General features: G+C 39.8%; 1 protein-coding gene across 3 annotated transcripts in view; it reads left to right on the top strand.

Annotated features, from left to right (window-relative positions):
- The window catches only part of itgb2 (integrin, beta 2), a 93,872-nt gene extending 68,891 nt beyond the window's left edge, over positions 1 to 24,981 (top strand). For all 3 annotated transcript variants that reach the window (XM_072578503.1, XM_072578504.1, XM_072578505.1), the window contains 9 exons: positions 2,250 to 2,345; positions 5,237 to 5,326; positions 5,496 to 5,633; positions 7,149 to 7,339; positions 9,306 to 9,538; positions 10,075 to 10,297; positions 14,950 to 15,158; positions 16,664 to 16,830; positions 21,154 to 24,981. In XM_072578503.1, the coding sequence (XP_072434604.1) occupies positions 2,250 to 2,345; positions 5,237 to 5,326; positions 5,496 to 5,633; positions 7,149 to 7,339; positions 9,306 to 9,538; positions 10,075 to 10,297; positions 14,950 to 15,158; positions 16,664 to 16,830; positions 21,154 to 21,219 (1,413 nt within the window). In that variant the 3' untranslated portion in view covers positions 21,220 to 24,981. The remainder of the gene's footprint in view (positions 1 to 2,249; positions 2,346 to 5,236; positions 5,327 to 5,495; positions 5,634 to 7,148; positions 7,340 to 9,305; positions 9,539 to 10,074; positions 10,298 to 14,949; positions 15,159 to 16,663; positions 16,831 to 21,153) is intronic.
- Positions 24,982 to 25,218: the final 237 nt, after the last annotated feature.

Here is a 25,218-nt window from a genome sequence, read left to right as displayed (position 1 = left end):
TGTCCTATTTGTTGCTTGCATAAACAAAATCTCCTAACTCAACAGAACTGTGGCGTAAATATTTTTACCAGATTGACAGCAGAGTGAGATCCGTACTGCTCCGTTTCTGTTTGCTTCACGTGGACTTTTTGAGAGGAAGGGTTCATCAAGAAGCTGCTGTCTGGTTTTTGTTTGTATTTCTACGGTCGATGCTTTGGCCAACCCAATTATGCATCAGAGCGGGGGGTAGAACAGGGCAAGGAGCAAAAATAGCCTTGATCCCACTACACAGCAGCATAAACAATGGTTCCAGTTAAAGAACTATACCTTTTTTCCAAACCTGCTGCTATGCTGGGTACATACGGGTATAAATAATGTGGTCTTTTCCAATTCATAATGATCCCCTCCATTGCTTGGGCCACACTGGATACCAGGAATATACTGACAGAGGAAGGATTTCACAGTAAACAAAAGCATTATAAAATAAAGTATGTCACTGGGCCACAGCAGGAGAATCAGGCCAAATCAATTACATGAAAAGCTTGACCAAATAGGTAAGTTTTAAGGAGTCTTATCAAGGCAAAATGAGCTAGAAAAATGTAGTATGGAAATTCCACACCTTAGGACCTAAGCAACTGAAGACAGAGCCCCCACTGGGGAGACCAGAGTTAGCTAGATGGGAGATATGGTTTGTGGGTTGAGGGGTGATATTACAGAGAGGGAGGGTTGAGGTCATGGAAGGAGTTGAAAACAAAGATGATAATTTTAAACTCAACATTTTGCATAAGTGAGAGCCAGTGTAGGTCAACAAACACAGGAGTGATAAGAGAACAGAACTTGCTTTGAGTTAAGTCACAGGAGCTGGGTTTTGGATGACTTTTAGTATACAGGGGGTAAAATGTTTGCGACCAGCCAACAGTATATTGGAATAAACAAGCCTCAAGGTAGCATCAACGTCACCACTGAGAGTTTCAGCAGCAGATGAGCTAAGACAGGGACAGGGCAGAAGTCAGGTGATGTTTTAAAGATGCAACTGGGTCATTTTAGCAATGTCTCGAATCTCAAGGCCAAGTGCGACCCAGAGCTTATGAAAAGACTGACTTAGTCTCACAGCCAAAAAGTAGAATGGAATTGGTATCTAGAAAATGGAATTCGGAGCAGAGACTAGAAACAATGGCTTCACTCTTCCTAATGATTAAATGGAGGAAAATTCTGTTCATCCAGTAGTGAATGTCAGGAAAGAGACAGATAACTTAGAAAGAATGGAGGAGGCAAGAGAAGTGGTTGTGATGTCCTGCTGGGTCATCAACATTCATGTGAAAACATACACTGTGCCTTCAGGTGATGTTGCTGAAGGGCAGCATTTGGATTAGAACGAGGAGAGAACAAACATTAATCCTTTGGGAATACCAGAGATGATGGTGCGGGAGCAGGAAGAGAAGTTATATGGTTTGCCTTCTCCGATTAGGAAGTAAGATTGGAACCCTCAGTAAATGCAGTTATGTCAACACGAGGGCTTTTGAGCCAAAATATGGAAAACCAGAAATGGCTACTGATGCTGGGGAATCAATCAACATTTCCCATGATTCAAGCAGCTGGTGCAGCCACAAACATGAGAAAGTGGGACAAAGATGCGCTCAATACGCTCAGGGACTACATGTCAGAGAAAACCATGCTTTATTTCTATAATCACAGCAAAGACCTTTCTATTTCTGGTCCGAATGGAGCTGAAGTTTTTAAAATCAGGTTAAAATTTGTTCTTGTGTCAGTGACATATCATTAATTTTAAAGCATTTTTTTTCTCACCAACGAAGAAATTGATGTTGCTGATAGGATTGTGGGGGGTGAATTTTCATGACTTTTATTTTACACTTCCATTAGACAGGGAGGAAAACAATGTTCCTGGCAGTATATTTGTTGTCCACGTGATTCAAGGTAGTTAGAATGATGGACAGTCGTGTTGAGCTGTGAATCAGTTAATCAGTGTCTAGTGCCGTTGCAGCATCTTTGCTGGAGGGTCCTGATATTTAAAACTTAAGTTTTCAACTTGAAATCGATGGTGATAAAAATCTGATGTTCCCCAATACTGGTTTTATAGCTGAATGGCAAGTTGAAAAACGACTTCAGCGTGGATTCATTTGGTAACAGTGAAAAGTTCCATGATTTATTTCGGTAGCAGTATCACTCATGAGAGTGCTGGAGGAATTGATGTTAATTTGTCCTTATTAGATGTAACATTTTGCTTACTTTTTCTGTTGTCTCTTTTTCAGGACTATCCCTCTGTTGCTGAGTTAGCTTTGAAGTTGGCTGAAAATAACATTCAACCAATTTTTGCAGTCACGAGAAAAATAATGCCGGTGTACCAGGTAATTATTATGGCTAATGTCAATATGTCTAATAACTATTCTCGAAATGAGGCCAGTGTGCCAGAAACTAGTCAAAGAATCAGCCAACTACATATTCACAGAACTATCTCGCTGTGCACTAAATTATACCATTTCACATGGGGTTGGTTAGTTCAGTTGGCTGGATGGCTGCTTTGCAATGCAGAGTGATGCCAATACAAGGGATTGAATTCCTGCACTGGCTGAGGTTACCATGAAAGACTCTGCTTCTCAACCCCTCCTCTTGCCTAAGGCGTGATGATCCTCAGATCAAACCTCCACCAGTCTGATGAAAGAGCAGCCCCGTGGTCCTCTGGGAATATGGAGGTTTTACCTTTGCTTCACCATTTCGCAGAAGCGAGACAACATGCCAATCATTTATAAAACCGTAACTCTCTGTTCATCATTCATAAAATAATGCCAATTGGCCAGCAAGTTATTTGCAGAATTGTAGGTGAGAAAAACATGAAGCAATATTTTAAAATTGGCCACAATTTTTACATTTGAACTTTATCTGTGATGTGAGCTGAAGCAGCATTGCATTTCTAATAAGGGAAGGCATGTTAACATGAGATATTAAGGCACAAACACTCTGAGTTTACAGGCACAATATGATTGTAAAGGTTTGGTACTTATGACATCATGCATTCCATGATTTCATTCAGAGCATGACGAGATCTGATATCCTTTGCCAGGTCATCACAATTCTTTGAAAACTAACTTATTTCGATCTGCTTTAAGTTATACCTTTATTGCAGAAAATCCTAATTTTAATTTAATTCTTCTGCCCAGTTCATATCCAAAACTGAATTGACTTCTTGTTAAAGTTCATTATCATGCTTTTGTCTGAGATTATCTTATTTATATTGTGCTTTACACTTAAATGTGTAATATTCCAGTCGAAAAGATAATTTGTCCTTTTTGAGGGGATTTACAGGCGTACAGAGAAATTTAAGGCCAATTCAGTCTTCCGACACTTTGCATGGTGAATAACATTGATGCATTTAAGGGGAAGCTGGATAAACATATGAAGGAGAACAAACATAAACGTTGACGGGGCTAGGTAAAGAGAATGGACGGGGCTTGTGTAGAACACAAACATCAGCATACAATAAATGGAGCACATTGCTTCTGAGCTGCATAGTTTCAGGTCTGTATCTTTTGGAGATAGAGAGTCATACTCATTGGTCACAGGGCCATCAGGCAACCCCTTTTAGTTCCACATTGGGGGTCCAACCAAATCAAGTGTTCATCAGATACTTAGGTGGTCACTGCCAGGCCTCTTCTGCCATTGAAGACCCAGCTGCAGAAATCCTGCCCACCAATAATAGTTAGCCAATCAGGAGCCGGCAGCTACTTATTCACTACTTATCATTTGCCATGGTAAACTAGCATTGCACCCACCAGAGTTGGCCATTATGGAACTTCAAACCAGAGGCGAGTGAGGATGGGAGGATGGGTTGGGGATCACTGGGGAAGGGCAGAATTGAAGGCAAGGCCATGAGTTGGCTTTCAGCAGCCTTTCCTGTTCTTAGACCTTTGATCGGGCACAGAGTACCTGATCGTGGCCCCCTATCACACCACTCCCATTTCAGGAGGCTGCTTAATTCATGAATCAGCCCAATAAAATCCACATGTGAGGTATGTCAGGGTGGACGAAGAGCTGGAAGGGGTGAGCTGTCTTTGTCAATGGCTGGAAGATGGAAGGGGCAGGCTGTTTGCTGGTTTATCGGGGTGCCTGTGAAATAAAAGCTTTTATTGTTTAGACTGTTTTGTATGTCTTTGTGTCTACTGTTTCCTCTTTGATAATTTAAGGTGGGATTTGGGGGTTTGCCTGCCTTTCCCTGTGAATTGGTTGTATGGTGGGGTTTGGAGTTTGGCCTTGCTGGTCCTTTCCTCTAAATTGCTGTTTATTGTGAACTGCTGTTTCTTGTCTACTGTTGACTTTGTACTTTTTGCAAAGTTTAATAAAACAAATAAATGGGGGAGAAAAAAATCAACTCCACCTCTGCTGGCTGGGAATCCCATAACAGCTGGATATGCAGGCACTGAGTGTAGGAGATTGAGAGGTGACCTTATAGAGGCTTCTAAAATAATGAGGGGTTATAGATAAGGTGAATGACAGGCGTCTTTTCCCAAGGGTGGGGGAATCCCAAGGCTAGGGGCATATTTTTAAGGTGAGAGGAGAGAGATTTAAAAAAGATACGATGGGCAACTTTTTTACACAATGGTTCATGTGTAGAATGAATTTTCAGAGTAAGTGATGGATATGGCCATAGTTGCAGTGTTTAAAAGGCAGTCAGACAAGTGCATGAATAGAAAAGGTCTGAAGGGATATGGACCAAGCACAGGCAGGTGGGACTAGTTTAATTTGGACCGAAGGGTCTGTTTCCATGCTGTATGACTTGCTAACAGCCCTTCAAGCCCCCAGTTTTATCAAGGCGGTTCTCCTGCTGTTAGGAGACTGACATGGGGCGCCTCCCTTGATTAACTTGGCCCACACACAATGGTTCTTGCACGGTGAGCTGTGCTAAACCCAGCCCTATGTAACTCTGGTCACTAGCTTGTAAAAGACCCCAGTATTAATGATGGGGCCAGGGCAATGTCAAACCAAACTCCTGAACTTCAATCTGTGCAACTCCCAGGCGTTTGTCCTTTACTGTGATTAGTGAACGATTGAATTTCACACATTGGGTATGAGTGACTAATTGGATTTTACTATCTTCAAATGCTATTCAAAGCACACCTGTTGAATTTAAATATTTCAGCTTCCCACATAAAGCATCATTCGTCCTGTTATTGCTGAGCTTTTGTTCAGTTATGTTGTGACACTATTGAAGGAATAAAGATTAGCTTTTTCTGTTTCATTCCAGGAGCTGAGCAAAATGATTCCAAAGTCTGCAGTCGGTGAACTGAAGGAGGATTCCAGTAATGTGGTTCAGCTGATCACAGCTGCCTATAATGTAGGTGCTGCTCAGGAATGAGTTCAATCCATTTCAGTTTTGCTTGCTCCTGGGAAAAGGATGGGAGAGAACCAATATTCTAATAGACTGTTCGTGAGCATATTAATAAACCAGTGAATTATGTCAATTGGCCTTCCTACCATATTCACAGTTTATTGATCTTTTTCAGAATCTGTCTTCGACGGTGATATTAGCACACAAAACCCTGCCAGATGGAGTCCACATCTCCTATGTATCACATTGTAGTGATGGAGATACTAAGAGTGAAAAAGAGGGAACTTGTTCAAATGTGAAGATTAATGAGGAGGTGAGTTCACATTGAGATTCTCACGGTTGCCTGCACAGCGAGAGTCTTATTGAATTCCAGGTTGGAAGAGGTGATGCAACACAGATCATCAATTCACAGTGGCACGGTTGTTCGGTGGTTAGCACTGCAGCCTCACAGCGCCAGTGACCCAGGTTCGATTTCGGCCTCAGGCGACTGTCTGTGTGGAGTTTGCACATTCTCCCCGTGTCTGCATGGGTTTCCTCCGGGTGCTCCGGTTTCCTCCCACAGTCCAAAGATGTGCAGGTTAGGTGGATTGGCTGTGCTAAATCGCCCATAGTGTTAGGTGCATTAGTCAGAGGGAAATGGGTCTGGGTGGGTTGCTCTTCAGAGGGTCGGTGTGGACTTGTTGGGCTGAAGGGCTAGTTTCCACACTGGAGGGAATCTAGTCTCAATCCAAGATTGTAAATACAACCAAATAACTCATATGTTTTAGGATTGGCTGGGGTCTATATCCACATGGCTATTGGAGGAATCTGTAATTAATGACCTCAATTGACACGGAGGGTGAAGAATTGTACATTTTTCATGTAAAATACTGTGGGACTGCTCTCCAATGCAGTGATCAGACCTTTGTAAGACCGCATTGAATTTCACCACCAGAAAAACAAATTCTAGATGTCGAAGCCAAAATAGGAACAGCACACTCTGTCCCTCAACTGGCTATGGCAGGGAAGGGAAGCTTGGAAAATTCAACAAGATGGCTTTTCCACTGCTAACCTGTTCACTCCTGATTAGGGGAGGAATTTTATTTGGGGAGGGGTTTGTGAAGAGAAACCTGTCTGGTACTATCCAGTTGAGCTCCTTAAGTGACCAATTATTATCTATTTAAGAATATTTTCAATCAATAATGGTTGGACGCCCAGCATATAGGTCAAGTCAAACTCTGGTGGAAAAGATGAACACATCCATCCATGGTCCATTTTCCTGATCAGAGCAGCCCCGTTGCAAGAACCTTCCATATGGCCTCCACCCAACTCACTGTTCCACCACCAGCCCGTCCCCTCCCCATCTCTGCTGTATCCCCCTTGTGTGACCATGCCACCAGTAAATTGCTTTGTCCTTCGTCACTTTAACTCATGGGTCTAAGTCCAGACTGAGCATTGGCTACTGCTCAGGCTAGCCATCAGTTATTTGGCACTGGAACTCCTCCCGATTGAGGGGTGAAGTCCGAACCTCAGCTCATTGTCACTATTGTATTGTAAGGCTGGGGATTAACTGACCTTGGCAGTCCTTGTTCATTGGCAGGACAGCAATACCAATTTGTTAAAAAATGTGTTCTTCATTCAGAAGAGAAAAGAAGCTGCAATGAACAAACAACCAATATGAAATGAAACAGAGATAGTCAACTTACTGGATGGGGGAGAATTATTTAACCGGCACGCTATGGAGATGCAAGTGATAGTTGGAAAAACCTATGTATGGATTTTTGCATGGAAGAAATGTAGTATAGAAAAAACCTTTATGTCACTTGACAACTGATGTTTTTCTTTTCAGATAAGTTTCACAATTACAGTTACTGCAAAAAAATGCCTGACCAAAAAACAGTCCTTTGAGATTCGACCTTTGGGCTTCACTGAGAAGTTGGAAGTTTCACTGCAAATGCGGTGTGACTGTAAATGTGATGACAAACCTGACTTGTCTGATCATTGCAGCAACAAGGGTCGAGTCAAGTGTGGTGTCTGCAGGTAAATTAATACTACCCAAGCTCCTTAAGTCTGTTTCAACTCTCAAGGAATACTTCATATCCTTTCAGGTCCTGAATAACTCAGAACAAGCAAATGTTTGATGTCTCAAAGTCTCTGTCACTTCATGACTCCAATTTTTCTTTGCAATCTTTCTCTTCTTGTTGCATTGTTCTGCCATAGTTTTGCTCCTCTGTATCTCACTCTCAAGTCCAAAATACATTGATATTTTCTTCTTTTCTATACATCCTTTTTGTGGCAATGTTATGTGTTGCACCACTCCGCATGACAGGTTGCCTGTTTAAGTTCCCATTAAGTCTTTCCCCTCTCTCTCCTTAAACCCCTATGCCATCTTGTTTTGCACCCCTCTCCCTGTCTGTCTTGATGGTGGCAAAGACTACTTTTGATTCACTCTCGGATGTGGGCCCTGCTGGCTGGCCAGCATTTACTGTCTGCCATTGCCTATCTACCTATCTATTATGCAAGACCAAAATGAGTCATGAAGTTTATCCCAAGATCAGGCACCGTCCTACAATCCATGTTCCCTTCAAGTATTTCATTCGTAGCTGTGGAAAATGCCTCATTCTGCTGACAGTGACCCTGAGCTTCCCAACACTTGTCGTCTTAATTTTCCACCATACCAATGCTTGTGGCACACTGCTGGTCCCAGGCCTCTGAAGAGCAACTCTCTATCACCACCATCTGATTTTACCCTTGAGCCAGTTCTCTATCCACATAGCTAGTTCTCTCTGTATTCTGCGTGATTTAACCAATCTACTATGAGGAACCTTGTTGAATGCCTTACTGAAGTCCATAGATCACATCGACCGCTCTGCCCTCATCAATCCTTTTTGTTACTTCTTCAAAAAAACTCAGTCAAGTTCATGAGACACAATTCCCATGCACAAAGCCATGTTGACAATCCCTAATCAGTCCTTGTCTTTCCATATACATGCAAATCCTGTCCTTCAGGATTCTATCCAACAACTTGCCCACCACTGATGCCAGGCTCACCAGTCTATAGTTCCATGGTTTTTCCTTATCACCTTTCTTAACTGGTGGCACCATTGTCAGCCAACCTGCAGTCTTCTGGCACATTACCCGTGACTACTGATGATGCAAATAGCTCAGCAAGGGGCCCAGCAATCACTTGCCCAGCTTCCCACAGAAATCTAGGGTACACCTGATCAGGTCTTGGGGATTTATCCACCTTTGTGTTTAAGACATCCAGCACCATCTCCTCTAAAATATGGACATTTTTCAAGATGTTGCTATTTATTTCCCCACATTCTCTATTCTCCATATCCTTCTCCACGGTGAATGCTGATACAAAATACTTGTTTAGTATCTCCCCCCTCCCCTCTGGTTCAACTCCTGGGTGATCTTTAAGAGGCCCTATTCTCTCCCTGATCCTCAATGTATTTGTAGTATCTCTTTGGAGTTCAACAACTTTGCTTCCATCTTGTTCTTTTTTTTGCAGGACCAGTCTTTTATTTCTTTCTTTATCCCTTCATTATGTATTCAGATGGCTGCTATGTAGACATTCACCCCTCATTTGGCCCAACTTGTGTCTTTATTACATCCATTAACTATAGTAACCTTTAAGGCTTTTGTACCAGTTTTGCCATTTAATCTTTCCTGTTATATATTTTCTCTTTTATTCTTCCTCTGACTCAGAACCAATTACATTTCTATCCTTCTTCATTTCTGAGGCAAGGTCTCCTTTACCTGAAGCGATTTATCTCTCGATATGCATGACTCACAAGGGTTTCCAGCCTTTGTTTGTTATTTCAGCATCTGCAGTCTTTTGCTTTTGAAACCTTGTCACTTCTGTTACATAGGCAATGAAGGAACAGGTGTGAGGACTTGAACGTTTTTTTCTTTTTCTTAACTTGATTGTTATGTTCGCACTTTGCCAATTATATATCTCATTGGGAGAAGTGAGCCTAATTCCAGTTTCTCCTTATAGCTGCACAGAAGATCGAATTGGCAAGTTTTGTGAGTGTGACCCTGGTAAGCGTTCCACTCAAGAACTGGACGCAGCTTGCCGTAAGGACAACTCCTCAGCAACCTGCAGTAACCAGGGAGACTGTGTATGTGGTACTTGCATTTGCCATACTAACCCCAATAAGAAAATATATGGCCAGTACTGTCAGTGTGATGACCAGAACTGTGAGCGAAACCTGGGTAAATTGTGTGCTGGTGGGTATTCTCTTAGAAATATATTTTAGTTTCTTATTTTAATGAACCTATTGATTTTTATTCTTTAATGTTTCTGCAATTTTAATTTTCTACTTTTTCAGACGACGGGATGGTCTCATCTTGTCTAATTCACTGATGTATCGACTTTTTTTACAAAAATACAAAAACATTTAAATTTTCTTTTGTGGTGCTAACATGCAGCTAGTGTCACGATATGGACCATGCCTTTTCTGCCTTTTCTTTCTCAGATCTGCTGAATGGGGGTACTAAGGCACAGAGAATGTTTAGTCACTGGTGAAAGAAATGTTAGTGCAATTCTGCATTTGACTGACAGATAATGCAGGGACTGTTTGGAAACAGTGATTGTTACCTGGAGCATCATCGGGATGTGATGGCGCACTTTGTGGGTTATGTTTACCAGTGGCTGGTGCTTGTGCAGCGTGGAAAAGAATGTGCTGTCACCGTAAATGAAATGGATACAGTTGTGAAGGAGGCTGAAGTGACTATTCATTTTTATCTCTTACATTATCCTCCAGGTCATGGTAAATGTGATTGTGGGAAATGTCTCTGTGATAAAGGCTTTGGCGGAACTGCCTGTGAGTGTGCAGATGCTGATGATCAATGCAAGCAGAGCAGAAACAGTAGTACCTGCAGTGGAAGAGGACAATGCATATGTAATGAGTGTAAATGTTCTGCAGGTTATCAGCCCCCATATTGCAAAGAATGCCCTGGCTGTCCATCTCCATGTCCGGCCTATGTGTAAGTACTCAACCAAATGGGTCAGTGAAGACATGGTCTGTGAGAAAGCAAAGTTTACTTTAATCGTACAGCCTCCAGCATGGAGATGAAGGCAGTTGAAAAAAAAATGAGTTGGCAGTTGCTGATCCTGGAGGTTTTAACTGACTCTGGTCAGAAGCCAAGTTTTTAAAACAAGAAGCTACAATTTACTTTGCATTAAATCTCAGAACTGGGGAATTTCTGAAAAAAATATTCACTGCTTCTGCAAATGTTTGACAGCTTAAAAATAACCTGAAAAATCGTGTCACTTTACTGCAGATTTGAAAGAAAATGTTAATCTTTCAGATTGAAACCCTTTTTGGAGGTGAAGATTTTACTTGTCTTTCATTGAGAACATTTTATGAGGCGACTTTGGTGCACTCAGAGCATTTCTACTTTAAGTGCTTTTTTTTAAATTGGAGCAATACAAAAATACTTACTGAAGAAGAAATACCAAACAGCTGATCAAAGTTTTAATTCAAGGCATGAAATCCTGCTGTATGTCACTAACTTGGGGTAAATCTGACATTGTTTTGCAAACTCCAAATGAAAATGTATTTGGCTTATCTGCATCCATTTTGGGAAGATGCATTTTTAGCATTTCAAACCAAAATTAAACAACCAGCTGAAGATAGTTCAGTGAGGCTATAGCATAAATCTTCAGTCCAGGACAAACACTGAAGCTGTCTCTAATATTGATGCTGAGTCAAGTAAATGAAAGCGTGGTCTAATTTCTTTGAACTTTGTCCCGCAACTCTTTCTCCAATGCACCGATTTATGCCATTGGTGCTGCCTCCTGCACTCATCTGGAATTGGAAAAGTTAATCAGTTTTGCTTCCAGTTTCGATCATTCACTCACCTTCATCTGATCCATCTCAGACTCTTCTCTCCCCTTCACTGACTTTACTGTTTCCATTTCCAATATCCACTGACTCCCACAGTTAACACCACTACACTTGTTCACATCCTGCTTCCTGTAAGGACTCCATTCCATGCTCCCAGTTTCTGTTGCAATTGCATCTGTTTTAGTGTTACCCTTTTCTCCTGGGATGCTCCCAATATGTCTGTCTTTTTCCTCAGGCAAGGATATCCCCACCATAGTTGACAGGGCCTTTAGCCATTTCATACAATTCTTATCCTCACCCTTCCCCTCCTTCTAAAAATGATGGGGGTTCTCCTTGTCCTCACTTGTCACCCCACCAGACTCCACATTCAAAGGATCATCCTCCTATCATTTCTGCAACTTTAAGCAAGATGCCATAGTCAAATAGATCTTCCCCTTCATTCGCACTCCTGATCGCGTGTTCCATCTGCACCACATTCGTCCTCTCCAAATACCTTTTCGTCCGCCATGGCATCATTGCACACAATTGCAGGTAACATTTGCCCTTTTACCTCCTTTCTCACTCGTCAAAGGCACAAACACACCTTGCAGATGAAGCATTGATTTACTTGTCCTCCTTTCAATCTAATCTAATGTATTCACTGCTCACAACATGGCCTCCTGTTACCTTGAGGCTGAGTGCAGACTGGATGACTGCTTTATGGAACACCTCTGCTCTGGTCACAAGAATGACCCTGAACTGCTTGTTACTTACGATTTGAATAAAGCATCTTGCTCACATGCGAACATTTCAATCCTAGGCCTGCTTGTGGTAATCTAGCAAAGCTGAACACAGGCACAAGGAGCAATTTTAAATCTCTCATTACATATTGCCACCACACTTCCAGCCTTGAGGATTCAGCATTAAGTTCAAGCATTTCAAACCATGAACTTTAACCTTCATTTTGATTACACCCCTCGCTGACTCTATCTTTTTTCATGCACTTACAGATAGAGCTGACTTAATTCCTGTTATTAACACAACGCGTTTTTGCTCTGAGTCACATTCCCAATCATTTTCACTTGTTCCTCATTACCCCTTTTTCTCCAATGTAAAACAAACACTTGCCCAGCCCCCTTCAATTCCCAGGAAGATTTCTTTCTTTCTTCACATGCCAGATTTGCTCAACTTCAGTATCATTTTTTGTCTTTAGTTCTGATCTCTAGTATCCATTGCCCTTTGCTCTATTTGCAATTTAAAAAAAAGACACTACTTTAATGCAATAAAACATTGCAGGCATGTCACAGGGTGTAACTGGAAGAATGGGAAGAAACAATGCAGAGGTGGGAAATAAATGAGAAGATCAGGACAATCGTAAAAAAATTATCCTTGTTCAGAGGAGCAAGACGGAAAAGCATTTCGATGCAGCTAAAAATAGCAATGGAAGGAAGTCATTAGAATAGAGTATAAATCAAGAAATAATGGAGGCTGTGAGACAGTACAGTCGAGGTGATATCTTTCAATAAGTAAGACAGAGACCGGGCTAATGCTGCAGGGTATGGGTTCAAATCCCACATGATAGCTTTTTGGACAGAAATTTGAATTCAGTTAATAAATAGTCTCAGTCTCAGTAAAGGTGCCATTAGCTGTCATGGTTGTTAAAAATTCACCTTAGTACACTCTCTTGCCCTTTAGGGGAGGAAATAATCTGCCATTTTTATCTGATCCAGCTTCTACATGATTTGATAAATCATTGCTTTCTAGTTTGGTTCCAGAGCACATTGTTCTAAAGAACTGTCAAACAGAATGAGACAGAACTAATTCATTATCTTATAGTGAGGGATTCTTTGGCAAGGAAAGTCATAAAACAATAAAATTCCACTGTTTAGGCTGAGGATGAGCAACCTTGGTCTGACACTCATACATATTTAATTCATAATCTTGGTGGGTTGTTAAAATAGATTATAAGGGAAGATAAGGCAAAGAGAGTAATAGATTTCAGGAGATGTTTCAAAACTCTGAATAAAATATTGCACTAATAAAGGAGAAGGTTGCATCAGCCATGGTTAAGGAAGTTACGGATGGTGTCAAATTGAAAAAAAATAGTCTGTGATGTGGTGAAAATTAGCAGTATTTGAAGAAAATTTCAGGAACCAGCCAAGGATGACCAAAGAAAAGAGAAATTTGATTGATAGTAAATTAGGAGGAAACATGAAAAAAGGCAGCTTAAGAGCTTCAACAAACATATAAGCTGGACTTGATGGCCTGCATCTTCAAAGAATGTGGTGGAAAACTTGTGGATTCATGGCTTGTTATATTCCAAATATTCATGTAATCTTCCAAAATCCATTGAATCAGTAAAGATGCTAATGAGTTGACAAACTCCTAAGGTCACTTCCGTAAGCAAGAAAGAAGGGAGACTGTAAGCAGGAAATGATAGGTTCAGTAGCTTAACATTTGTCTTTGGGAAAATAGTGGAATTCATTATAAAGGGTGTTGTAGAAAGACACGTAGAAAATCTTAATATAGTCAAGTAGACTCAACTAATCTGTATACAGTTCTGACAATGGATCCAGGGAAAAGGCAAGACCACTCAGAACTAAGGCTGCTGTTGTGGCTGTCCCCTCATTTTGGAAGTCTGGATTGTCACGTCCTAAATGTAGCCAAAGCCTCTGCTGAGTTATGGAGGCAGCTCTAATTTCTTGACAGCTTTTGGTAAATTCATCGTCCTGAATCTTAATTCCAACAGGCAATCAGCTGTCTGTTTGCTCCAAGATCCAGTAGAGTTTTGCATCTTCATAAGCTGTGAGTTTCCCTGCTCTAATTTCTCCTGCTTTCATTCTTTTATTCTAAAATTGGGAAGATGGTGCTCTCAGAGCCATTGCTTCAAAATAAGGAATCTCTCTAATTTAAGACAGATGGAGAGGAATTTCTACTCTCGAGTGGTCATTAATCTTTGGAATTCTCTTCCACAAAAGTGCAGTTAGAAGCCAGGTCACTGACTATGTACAAGGACTAGATAGATATTTTAACCCTTGATTCCTTCTGAATATCAAGTAAGTGGAGTTAAGGCCACAACCAGATAGTTTTATTGAACTATCTCAAGGTGCCAACTGGCCTACTCTTGATTCTGTTTCTTATTTGAAGGGGACATTAGGGGAGGTGGACAAAAACTGGATCAAACAGGTTGGTTTTAAGGGGTGTCTTAAAGGAGAAGAGAGAGCTAAAGATGCAAAGCAGTTGGAGGGAATTCTGGAGCTTGGGGTCTGCACTGTTATGGCATCACCATCAACTTAATCAGGGCTGCTCAAAAAGCTACAATTAGATATGTAGGAGAATGTAGAGGGAGGAAAGATATGATGCCATGGATGGATTTGAAGATGAAGATATAGAATTATAAAATTGAGGCATGGCTGGACTGTTCTCCAATGTAGATGACTAAGTACAGAGTGATAGGTGGGACTTGTTCATAATAATGTGGGCAGCAGAGAGAAACTTTTTTTTAAAAAGGTGGAAGATAGCAGGCTGTTTCTGTGCAACTGAATCAACAGCTCATTCCTCCAATCACTTCTTAGTGATAGAACATAATAGGAATTGACAGTTTTGTAAATCGCAACATTACAGTTCCATATTTTTGGATTTTCTGACCCTATCACAGCCTTGCTGTTATGATATTTGCTGAAACCAAAATAATGAAATTCATTAAAACCTATTTGTTTACAGATACAGATCAATGACCTATCTTAGACTGTAATGGAGTAATGAGAGTACAGTTTGTGACCTCAGCATTTCTCTTTTTATTTGAGACAGACATTGCATTGAGTGTCTTGGATTTTCGAGTGGTCCATTCAAGGAAAATTGCTCTTTAGCATGTAAAAACATAAAACATAACTTAAAGGAAGAACTGGACGACAAGAATGCATGTAAAGAGAAGGACTCCAAGAACTGCTGGATGAATTTTGTGATGGTAGAGTTAGATGGGGTATCACAGTATCACGTGCTTATCAAGAAGAAAACAGGTTCGTGTAACTGTCCTTCCTTGTAAACCTTAAGGGTAACAAGCGCACAAATGGACAGACATATGCTCAATGTAGCAGTTTTTGTTCTTTTGTTAAACCAATACTTCACTGGGCCATGAAGGAATCTTGATCTCTATTGGATCGGTGAATATATCCATGTGGTTGATGTCAGTGGATCGGAATACAATGAGGGGTGGAACAGTGACGGTGGTTAGCACTGCTGCCTCACAGTGCCAGGGACCTGGATTTGTTTCCAGCCTTGGGTGACTGTCTGTGTGGAATCTGCACATTCTCCCCGTGTCTGTGTGGGTTTCCTCCGGGTGCTCCAGTTTCCTCCCACAGTCCCAAGATGTACAGGTTAGGTGAACTGGCCATGCTATATTACCCATGGTGTGCAAGTGTGTATAGGTTAGGTGCATTAGTCTGGGGTAAGTGCAGAGTAAAAGGGTGGGGGAATGGGTCTGGGTGGGTAACTCTTCAGAGGGTTGGTGTGGACTTGTTGGGCTGAAGGGTCTGTAGGGATTCTATATATAAAAAACCAACCTTAGGTTAAACGCTCGTGAGTATTCCATTTTGTTTTCTCTGAAATTATGTAAGGCTCATTGAGTTTCTGCTTTTATTGCTCCTTTTGTTACAATCTGAGCAAATAACAATAATGGCAGTGGAAGACAAATGTGCATCATCCTTTTCATGAGTGGAAATTCTTACATAAATCTGTGCTTTCCCCAACAATTGTAACATTGTCTTTGAAATTCCAAATGCATAAATTTGAAAATGGAATTAACTTTCGCAATACCAAAACCATTAATTTTTTTTCCTTGTCTCATTTATTGGGATGGATTTTTCACTTGTGAGGGGACTAGCACAAGTCGGGAAGTTACCTGGCTTTGCATCCATGCCTCAGGAAAGTCCCTGAATGACTTGATTTTCATTTTGTGGGCTGGTAAGTGGTTTGCAACCTGGCCTGCTGTCTTGAGATGCAGACTAGCATTTAAAGGCCTGCCTTAGTTCTGTCCAACTTTTAGCCCACTTATTTTCGTAACCATTAGGCCCTGACTCTCACTCTTTACACCCTTTCAAATTCCTTCCACCTACTTCCCATGCCCATCCATGCCAAAACATGATCCCACATTCATCCCAATGGCGTCCCATGCCCTCAATGAGGTTGAATTGTGTGTCATGTGTTAGCAAAGACCGCCATGTCAATCCAAGCTCCACTGGGAACAGGAGACAGACTTGGAAGTTGCATGATGCAAATTGCTTCTTCAGAGAGCCAGCACAGACTCAGTCAGTTGAATGGCCACCTACTGTTGTAACCATTTGATTTACTGATACTGCAGAAATTATAAGGTGCTCACTTGTTTCACCAGTGCACTCATGGGTTTCTTAGGTAGGCACTTGGAAGAACTGCACTGGATGGAATTGTGATCAATCATAGATTCCATTGGCATATACAAATGATGCCCCAAACATTTGACCCATCTATTTTGACTTCATAATTTCAGAATGTCCTGAGCCTCCAAATGTTATTGCTATTGTTGCTGGTGGAGTGGCTGGTGTGCTTTTGATTGGACTGTTGATTCTCTTGACCTGGAAGCTGGTGACTGAACTCTATGACAGAAGAGAATATAGAAAGTTTGAAAAGGAGCGAGCAAAATCAAAGTGGAATGACGTACGTAGAAATGATTTTTTTGTTCTTTATGATAAATCAATACATTGTTGAAACTGCAATACCAATCTTCCATTGAAACCATCCTATATCAACATTATGTTTGGACTTTTGCCTGTTAAACGTCTCCACACCTTTTAAGGCATTGTATTTGTAGGTAATTTTTTTTCTGCAACACATATCTCATTTCTTTGGAGATCTCAGATCATGTGACTGCAGAATGCATGAGAACAACTGCTTGAGTGTAAAGCCTGCATAAAAATATTTGTTTAGTCATGCTACTTATGGACAATGCAGATTTTGTGAGTGTGAGGAGTGTAAATGTAAACTCAGCAATTACATATCAGTCAAATCAAACTCACTGGTGGGACAATTTACAGAAACAATATGCTGGAATAGAATTAATAGCTACATTGGTAAGTGTTGGTTAATTCAGGAAAATCAGCATGTTGGTCTTCAGGAAACATCATGTTTAACTGAGTTGCTCGAGTTTGAGTGAGTGTCAGTGAGGGCAATGCTGTTGATGCACATGGACTACTGATGTGCCACATGACAGACCTGACAGCAAATTTATATCTCATTAAAAAAGGAATAAGCAACATGGGTATGGAAATGGATGTGTGGCAGGAAACACGAGTGGTTATTGGATGGCCTTCAGTTGGAGAAGATCAGAGGTCAATGTGAGGACCCTTGCTTTTCCTGATATATAGTACAGTAATGACTGAGTTCTTGGTGTCAAGGGAAAATATAAACATTGAGAAGTGGCGTGGGGTCAAAGGACAAGGAGATGATGCTGAATTCATATTAGAAACTAGTTTGACTCTGGAATATTCCAATTAATTCTGGGCACCACGATTTGAAGGTTTTGGGAAGGGTGGAAAAAAATTCCAAGTGTCGTGCCAGGGTTATGAAGATGGATTGGAGAAATTAGAACAGTTTTCCTTGGAGAAAGGAAGGCTGAGAGGAGATCTGATACAGCTATTCAAGATCATGAGGGGTCTGGATAGTGTTGATAGGGAGAAACTGTTCTCCCTCATGGAAGGATGAAGAACAAGAGACCACAAATATAAAGCAACTGATAAAAGAAGCAAATGCAATGTGAGGAAAAAGCTGCTTCACAACGTGAGTAGCTATGGAATGCATTGCCTGAACGTGTGGGAGAGGCAGGTTCAATCAATGCACTCTAAAAGGATTGACTGTTATTTGACAAGGAATAGGGCACAGATTTATGAGGGGAAGGCAAGAGAATGGTATCAAGTATTGTGCTGATGCAGGTAGAGTCAAATAGTTTCATACACTCAAATTCTATGATCCTTTCTTCTCATCTCACTTCTCACTTCAACCAGCCACAAGTATTTTGAAAACTGCAATAAATTTGGAATACTTTTAATTTGTCTGAAAAGAACTATAAATATACGACGGATTTAACAGAAACATACTTTTTCACATAATAAAAAGACTGCAGGATTTTGAACTAGCTTTTATAGACAATGAATTGCTTGTTGTAACTGAAAGACAGTTTTTGCAAAGCAACATCCTACAGAGCCACGTTTTCCTTACCAAATCATGTTTTTTTGTAACTCATTTGTGGGATGTAGATATTGCTGGCTGGTGAGTATTTATTGCCAGTCCCTAGTTGCCTGTTTTCGCCATGTCATTTGAGAGATTATTGTCCAGTGTAATTGGAGAGGGCACCCATGCTTCACTTTGGAATATTGTTGGGGGATCTTTCATAGATCCAACTGAGGGCACAGATAACACCTTGGTTTAACATTTAATGCAAGACACAGCACCTCCAACCATTCAACACTCCAATTGCCAATCTAGATTGTGCTGAAGTTTTCACTGGGAGAAGTGAACCCACAGGTTTCTAGCTCATAGCCAAAAGTGTGACCAACGAGCCACTCTGATATTTTTCAATCATCCTGTTCAGACATGTTATGACACACCTCAAACAGGTGAGATTTGAACCTGGGTCTTCTGCCCCAAAGGTAGAGACACTGCACAAGACCCTTCTGAACAACCGTGCACCTTTCACTCTACTGGCTGATTCCCAATTGGTTCCAAAACAGCAGATTGATCAACACATGCTCATTAGGCCCTCGCTCTGGTTGGACTATTGTGTTCCATGCTGGTTCCACAAATTTTAGACCTACATTTATTGTTGAAAATAGTTTAATTAAATGGGAAAGGGAAGCAACAGACCTGTTAGTTTATCAGTTATGGGCAAGTTATTTGAATTTATATTGAATGAATGAACAGTTGGATTCCTTTTGAGTGATAGAGAACCAACATGAATTTGTGGTGGGTGAATCATGTCTGATTAATAAAATAGCATGTTTTTGCTTAAGTCACTAAAATAGTATCATAGGTAATTTTGATGTCAGTTTTATTTTCAGAAAACTTTCAACAGGCTCCAGCTAAGAGACTTATTACTAAAATTAGAGTGCAAGGAATCAAAGTCAAATTAGCTCAGCACACGAGGAGAGTGAAAATAGGTATCTACTGAAATTGGAATGAATTGACAGATGATGCTCCACAAGAAAAATCAGGCTCAGAGTTCAGTTATTCAAATGATTTATTAATTTTATACAATACAATAGAGAATATGTATTCAAGTTTGCTGATAACATAAAGATTGGTGGCATGGCCATAAGTTCAGGCAGGGCATAACATTAGAGGAATATTGATAAAATGGAGTTACAGAGGAATGGCAGTGCAGAGATTGCCAATTTTGACGAAAAGGTTTCAGGCTGAGTCATACTTAAATAGGGAAGGATCTATGAGATTTCAGGGTTCACATAGAAGACCTCTTAAAACGTCATCGTCAGGTCCAGAAAAAAAAAACTGAGGTTCATGGATTTTTCAACATTTTAACTGGAAGACCAGAAGATTAAAAAAACAGCCTTTGTTGCAGCTGCATAAATTTCAATTTATCTGGAGTGCAGGATACAGTTTTGGGCACTGAACCTTAAAATGGGGGAAAAAAATGGCCTTTTGAAGGAGTATTGCACATCCTCACCAGAATGTAAGAAAAGGCTTCTCGGTTTAGATTTTTAAGAGAGGTTGCATAAAGAGAGGTCTTGTGTTCCCTAAAAATAGAGATTGAGAATTTAAGCTTTTCTGTGTTGTTGATGGCTATGTGCATGTATAAACAAAATTTTAAACTTCAGAAGGGAAGTTAGAAAAGACATCATCAACGAAAGGATTGTGGAAATGTGGAGCTCTCTTCCATCAAAAAAAAGAGACTTATTCTATTTCATAATTAGTCGAATTATGTGCTTTTGTTGAATAAGGATATGGAACCTGGGAGCTTATTGGAATTAACATGAGTAGTGATCTTCCGAATGGCAGAACTTGGACAACAATTTAAATTTTCTCATCCTGTTGTTTTTGTTTGCTGTGAAAGCAGCTATATTTTTCAGACTAAAATGTCGAAGTTTCTGTTCACTTTTAATCAAGTGAGCACATATTGAGGGCTTTGATTTGAACTCCAAGCTAATGTTTGGCCGATGGCAGCAGTATGAATTAGGAATCCACCTGGTGCACTGGAAATGAGGCCTGGGCAATTGAAACTGTGGGCTTCAATAAAATCCCATTGACTGAACTTCTACTCATTCAGGCAATAAGCATCATAAGATCATGATTTCTTGGAATGATTCAGCACAAAAGGAGGGAGCACCACAAGACATTCAAATTTTAAACTCATCTTGCTGTTTGATGGTTAATATTCTGAAAGTATATGGACTTTAAAGTGAGGGCTGAATAGATGTATATAGAATATAATACGAGTGTGATGATGGAAAAGCACAGATGGTCATGCAGCATCGGTGGAGCAGGAAAATCAATGTTTTGAGCATAAGCTCTTCATCAGGAATCTTCATTAGAGTGACCATCTGTGCTTTTCCAGTACCACACTCTTCGACTCTGTTCTCCAGCATCTGCAGTGCTCATTTTCTCCTAGAACATTATCCATCTATCTTATTGGATTCTATGGGAAATTCCTAGTTTTGAAAGCAAAATACGTCTTCATGATCAATTAGAAGGGAGTCAGGTTGGTCCAAAATGAACGGAAAGGTGGATGGAACAACTTTTCCAGACCTAGGATCTCTACTGATCCAGTAGAGACAAGGGTTGGATGAAAATGCCAGATTAGCTTTGTCTTGGTTTCCCAAATTAGTTTGCTGGGTCTGATAATAGACTTCAAATGCTGCATATGCTTGGGTGAAATGGCTTGTTTGTGTCCTCCAAATCTGTAGTTCGAAGTCATGTTAGTTAAGCCACATTTCAAAACTTGATTTTTGCTATGTTGTGTGTCCCTACTAGGCTGACAATCCATTGTTTAAGAAGGCAACCACCACTGTTTTGAATCCCAACTTCAATGAAGACTGAAGATTTGAATGGAGCAAGAAATGATTTCATGGGTTTTGCTTCAACAAAGTCCGTGTTTTAAGAGAACTAATTTTCCTGCTTATTTTATGTATTCTTTGCAAACTGTGAAGGTCATTTGATTATAATTCATAACTCAGCAGAAGAAGCAATGGAAGGGGTTTCAACCCTCAAACTTTTCCCGGATTCTCCACTCTAATTTTTCTCTCTCAATTCCTGGCCTCCCTTAACTTTTTTGGCTTTTCTTCAGGGTTGCAGTATGGTGCTGATGGCCCACAGGTGGCCAGTCTCTCAATCTTGCCAGCTGTGGCCAAGATATGGAGATGAAAAGTAATTGTCATTAATTTCAGCAGAACCTTCAGAAAATGTGTTCCTTCTTTGATTGCTGATTTCAAACCAAGAACATTCCTGCATTTTCCCTGCCACCAAATTAATAGCCAATCCAATAAATCTGAACAGTCGATGAAAACTGTTCTTCTGAAGGTGCACTGTATGATGGTTGGTTCATTATTGCCATTTTCAGCCTGTAGTAACAGGTTGAAGGGAGGAGGCTTAATATAAAAAATTAGAGCAAAGTTCAAACAATTAAAATTACTATTCAATTTGAAACCCAGGCTAGCACTCGATTTTTGATTGATAACTATTAATGTTTGTGCCAATACCATATGTGTAAGTATTGATTACCAGACATGAATTGTAAATTGACAGCATTTGTATCAGTTGCTAATACCAATACGTAAGTACTCAGTTTCAAAGCATCAATATCTGTCTCAAATGCCAATGCCAGCTTTCCATTCCCCGTTTAGCTGCTTGTGACTGATTCAAATGTCTGAGTAATTGCTTGAGAGCTTATTTTTAACATTGTCATTGCTATGTTGGAAACTGGAAATTTTATGAAAATTTTATTATTTTCTCATAGCTTGATGGATATTTTATGATAAATTATAAATCAATCAAATGAAGATGGTTGAAAAATAACAGTCCTGATATACATCATTAAGTAGATTCATGAAAAATAAGGGCTTCAAAGATTTCTATCTCTTGTCTGGTAGTTCCATCTATGGTCCTTTTCATTATCAAAATATCTCCCTGGTGAGTGAATTAACAACTCACCTTGGTTTTGTTAATATTAGTAGTGACAATTAGAGTGACTATTATTTGTGTTCAAATCATAAAGTATTCAGTCTGATTTTTTTTGAAGAGTTTCATCAACCACAGAAATACAACTGTCTCAGTTCATGTATATCATCAAGTGCACCTTTACACAGGTGACAGCAATTTTATTTCATTTCTTTTTACTTTTCTTTTAAGATTAACATTTGCATGCAAACAGTTGCAGATTAAGTGCAGGAAGTGATCAGTTGTCAGTGCCATAAAACTGCTTCCATTGGTACAATTCAGAATATGGTACAAAACTTGCACTCAGAAATGCAACTTGCAATCCAATGCATAAGTGTCGAAGAGACAATGCAACTCTTGGTTTCAAAACAACTGCTGTTCAACTTTCAGGAGTTCAGGAGCAATTTATTGGTTGCAAATGTTTTAAGAGATTCTCAGCTAAGTAGATCCACTCAAGGTAATCTGGATCAAAGTTTTAAATTATGAAATTGAGATATTATATGAGGCAAGTCCTCAGAATTGTATGAGTTGATGTTGACATGTAATCAGTGCAGAAATTGGATACATGATGAGTAGATGTAGTAATTTAGCCTATCCATTGGGAAGTTTACAATTGCACTTTTGTACAGAAGCATGTGTGTGAGTATTGGATTATATAAAATTTCTCCTGATGACTGTTGTACAGAATTCATAGCAGAGACAGCCCTGTTTAAACATGTTAACCGAGGCATGCTTCCTCTGCTCCCTTCCTTGATGCATTAACTGCTAGAAGAGGTTCAGAACAGAAAAGAAAATCCCCATTCAATCATCACTGACTATATCCATTGACTTCATACTGGCACAGGCTTAATCACACTTTTGACAGTATGGTGTCTTATTCAATTCCAGTATATATCTGACTCCTCTGATGGAAAAATATCCTGCTTCAGCCTCCATATCATGATTTTAGTTTGTTTGCTTGATGGACAATCAAATACCTCTCCTCCCCTATTATACCATATTGTCCTTATGACCCTTCACACTTCATAAATTAAAGTTTATCTAAAACGTTGCTGCTGTTTTCTTTTCCCAAACAAAATTATGCAGCTCTTTTCCTCTAATCCAATCAACTCTCCCAGAGCATAAGGTTACCCATTTGGGACAGAGATAAGGATAAATGTTTTCTGATACTGTAGAGTTTGTTAGAGCAGAGGACTGTTGAGACTGGGTCATTAAGTATATTCAAAGCTAAAGTACTTTAATTTCTAATCACTGAGGGAATCTCGGGATCAAAGCAGGAAAGTGGAATTGCGGTTGGTTAGATCAACTGTAAACTCTTGAACGTTTGAGTTGACTTGATGGATCTTATGTTTTATGGTCTCGGAGATTCCAGTACCAAAAAACCTGAAATATAAAATGATTATCCTCTGATTAATACCATTTCTCCCATCTCTTCAACTTCTTATTGGAGTAGTCCAAACTCACCATTCTTCTCAATTCCAACTTCAGGTAAATTCCCCACTTCATTCTCCACATCTTTGGTGGCTATGACTTCAACCAGCTAGATTAAACTCCTGAAGTACTTTTGCTACTGCCTCTTTTCCAAGATCCTTATTTGGCAATATTTCCTAACCCTTTGGATTTTCATTTCTTTTTCCCCTCATGGTTTTGTATGGACCTTGACGTGTTTCCATGTTAAAGGTACACAAATATAACTGAAAGTTATAGTGCTCCTGCGTGACAAGCAAATGTTTTGTTGCAGTTCCTCAAGTTTTCTTCTAGCCATTTATGAAAATGGTGGCAGCCATTCTTTGAATTGCTGAAAAGGTAAACTGTTTTGCATTTGGCAGAGGCAAGTACTGAAAGTGAATTCTTGAAAGTGAATTATAATAAAAGTCTCTGCCAAACTTAACACTTGAGAAAAAAAAACTGACTATTTGCTGACCACATTGAGTGTTGTGACCATAAAGTGACTGCTCTCGATCATGGAAATCTCCAGAAATAAGGTAAACTGAATCTTCCCGAAAAGGGATTGGAAAAAATAGAAACATTGCTTTTCCACCACTTCTGTTGAAGGTAATTCTCAAGATATTGAAGAACAGATTCCATTGTAATTGATAAATTTAACATTTCAGCATCTGCACTGAAAATTGGATAAACTCTAACTGTGACTGAAATTGAATATTTTATCTAAAATGTGCTAAATAGAAGTTTTCAGTATGCCATTGGGCAAGTAAACATTGCACCTTTTGCTCAGCATATTAAGCTTTATTCCATGCACAAATTGTGGACTCATACCCTGCTTGTTTGTGAGTGGACTATGATGCAGTCAACGAAAGGAGAGACTCGTTAAGACAATGTGATATTTGCCAGTGTGAATGAGATACTGTTGCGAAGGACTGAGAAATAATAACCATAGTAGAGAGGTTTGGAGATTTACAGTCACAGAGAAACTAGTCAAAAAACAGTATGAAAAATGGCAAGAGCTTTGAGAACTTAATTTTGTTATTGAATGAATCATTGCCAGCTTTAAAATTTTTGTTTAATGTATCATAGTGATAAAAATATTTTGTCTTTATAAAATGAACTAATTTTTTGAAGGAAAACAAAAGATGTTAATAGATTGTAACTCAGTTTTGTCCTGAATTAAAAAAAATTGTAATTGATTGCCATCTTTTCTGGTGCTATTTTCAATGTTTATTGATTTGAAACAGAACTAAGAAATAATTCTGTAAACACAGAACCCAATGCAGATTTCTAAATTTCGTAAGAGCAATGGAAAAGAGATAGAGTCATAGAGATGTACAGCATGGCAACAGACCCTTCGGTCCAAACCGTCCATGCTGACCAGATATCCCAACCCAATCTAGTCCAACCTGCCAGCACCCGGCCCATATCCCTCCA

The sequence above is a fragment of the Chiloscyllium punctatum genome, chromosome 10 (genome assembly GCF_047496795.1).
Source record: "Chiloscyllium punctatum isolate Juve2018m chromosome 10, sChiPun1.3, whole genome shotgun sequence".
Classification (NCBI taxonomy): domain Eukaryota; kingdom Metazoa; phylum Chordata; class Chondrichthyes; order Orectolobiformes; family Hemiscylliidae; genus Chiloscyllium; species Chiloscyllium punctatum.
Note: the sequence above shows the minus strand (reverse complement) of the source record. Positions and strands in the feature narration are given on the sequence as shown.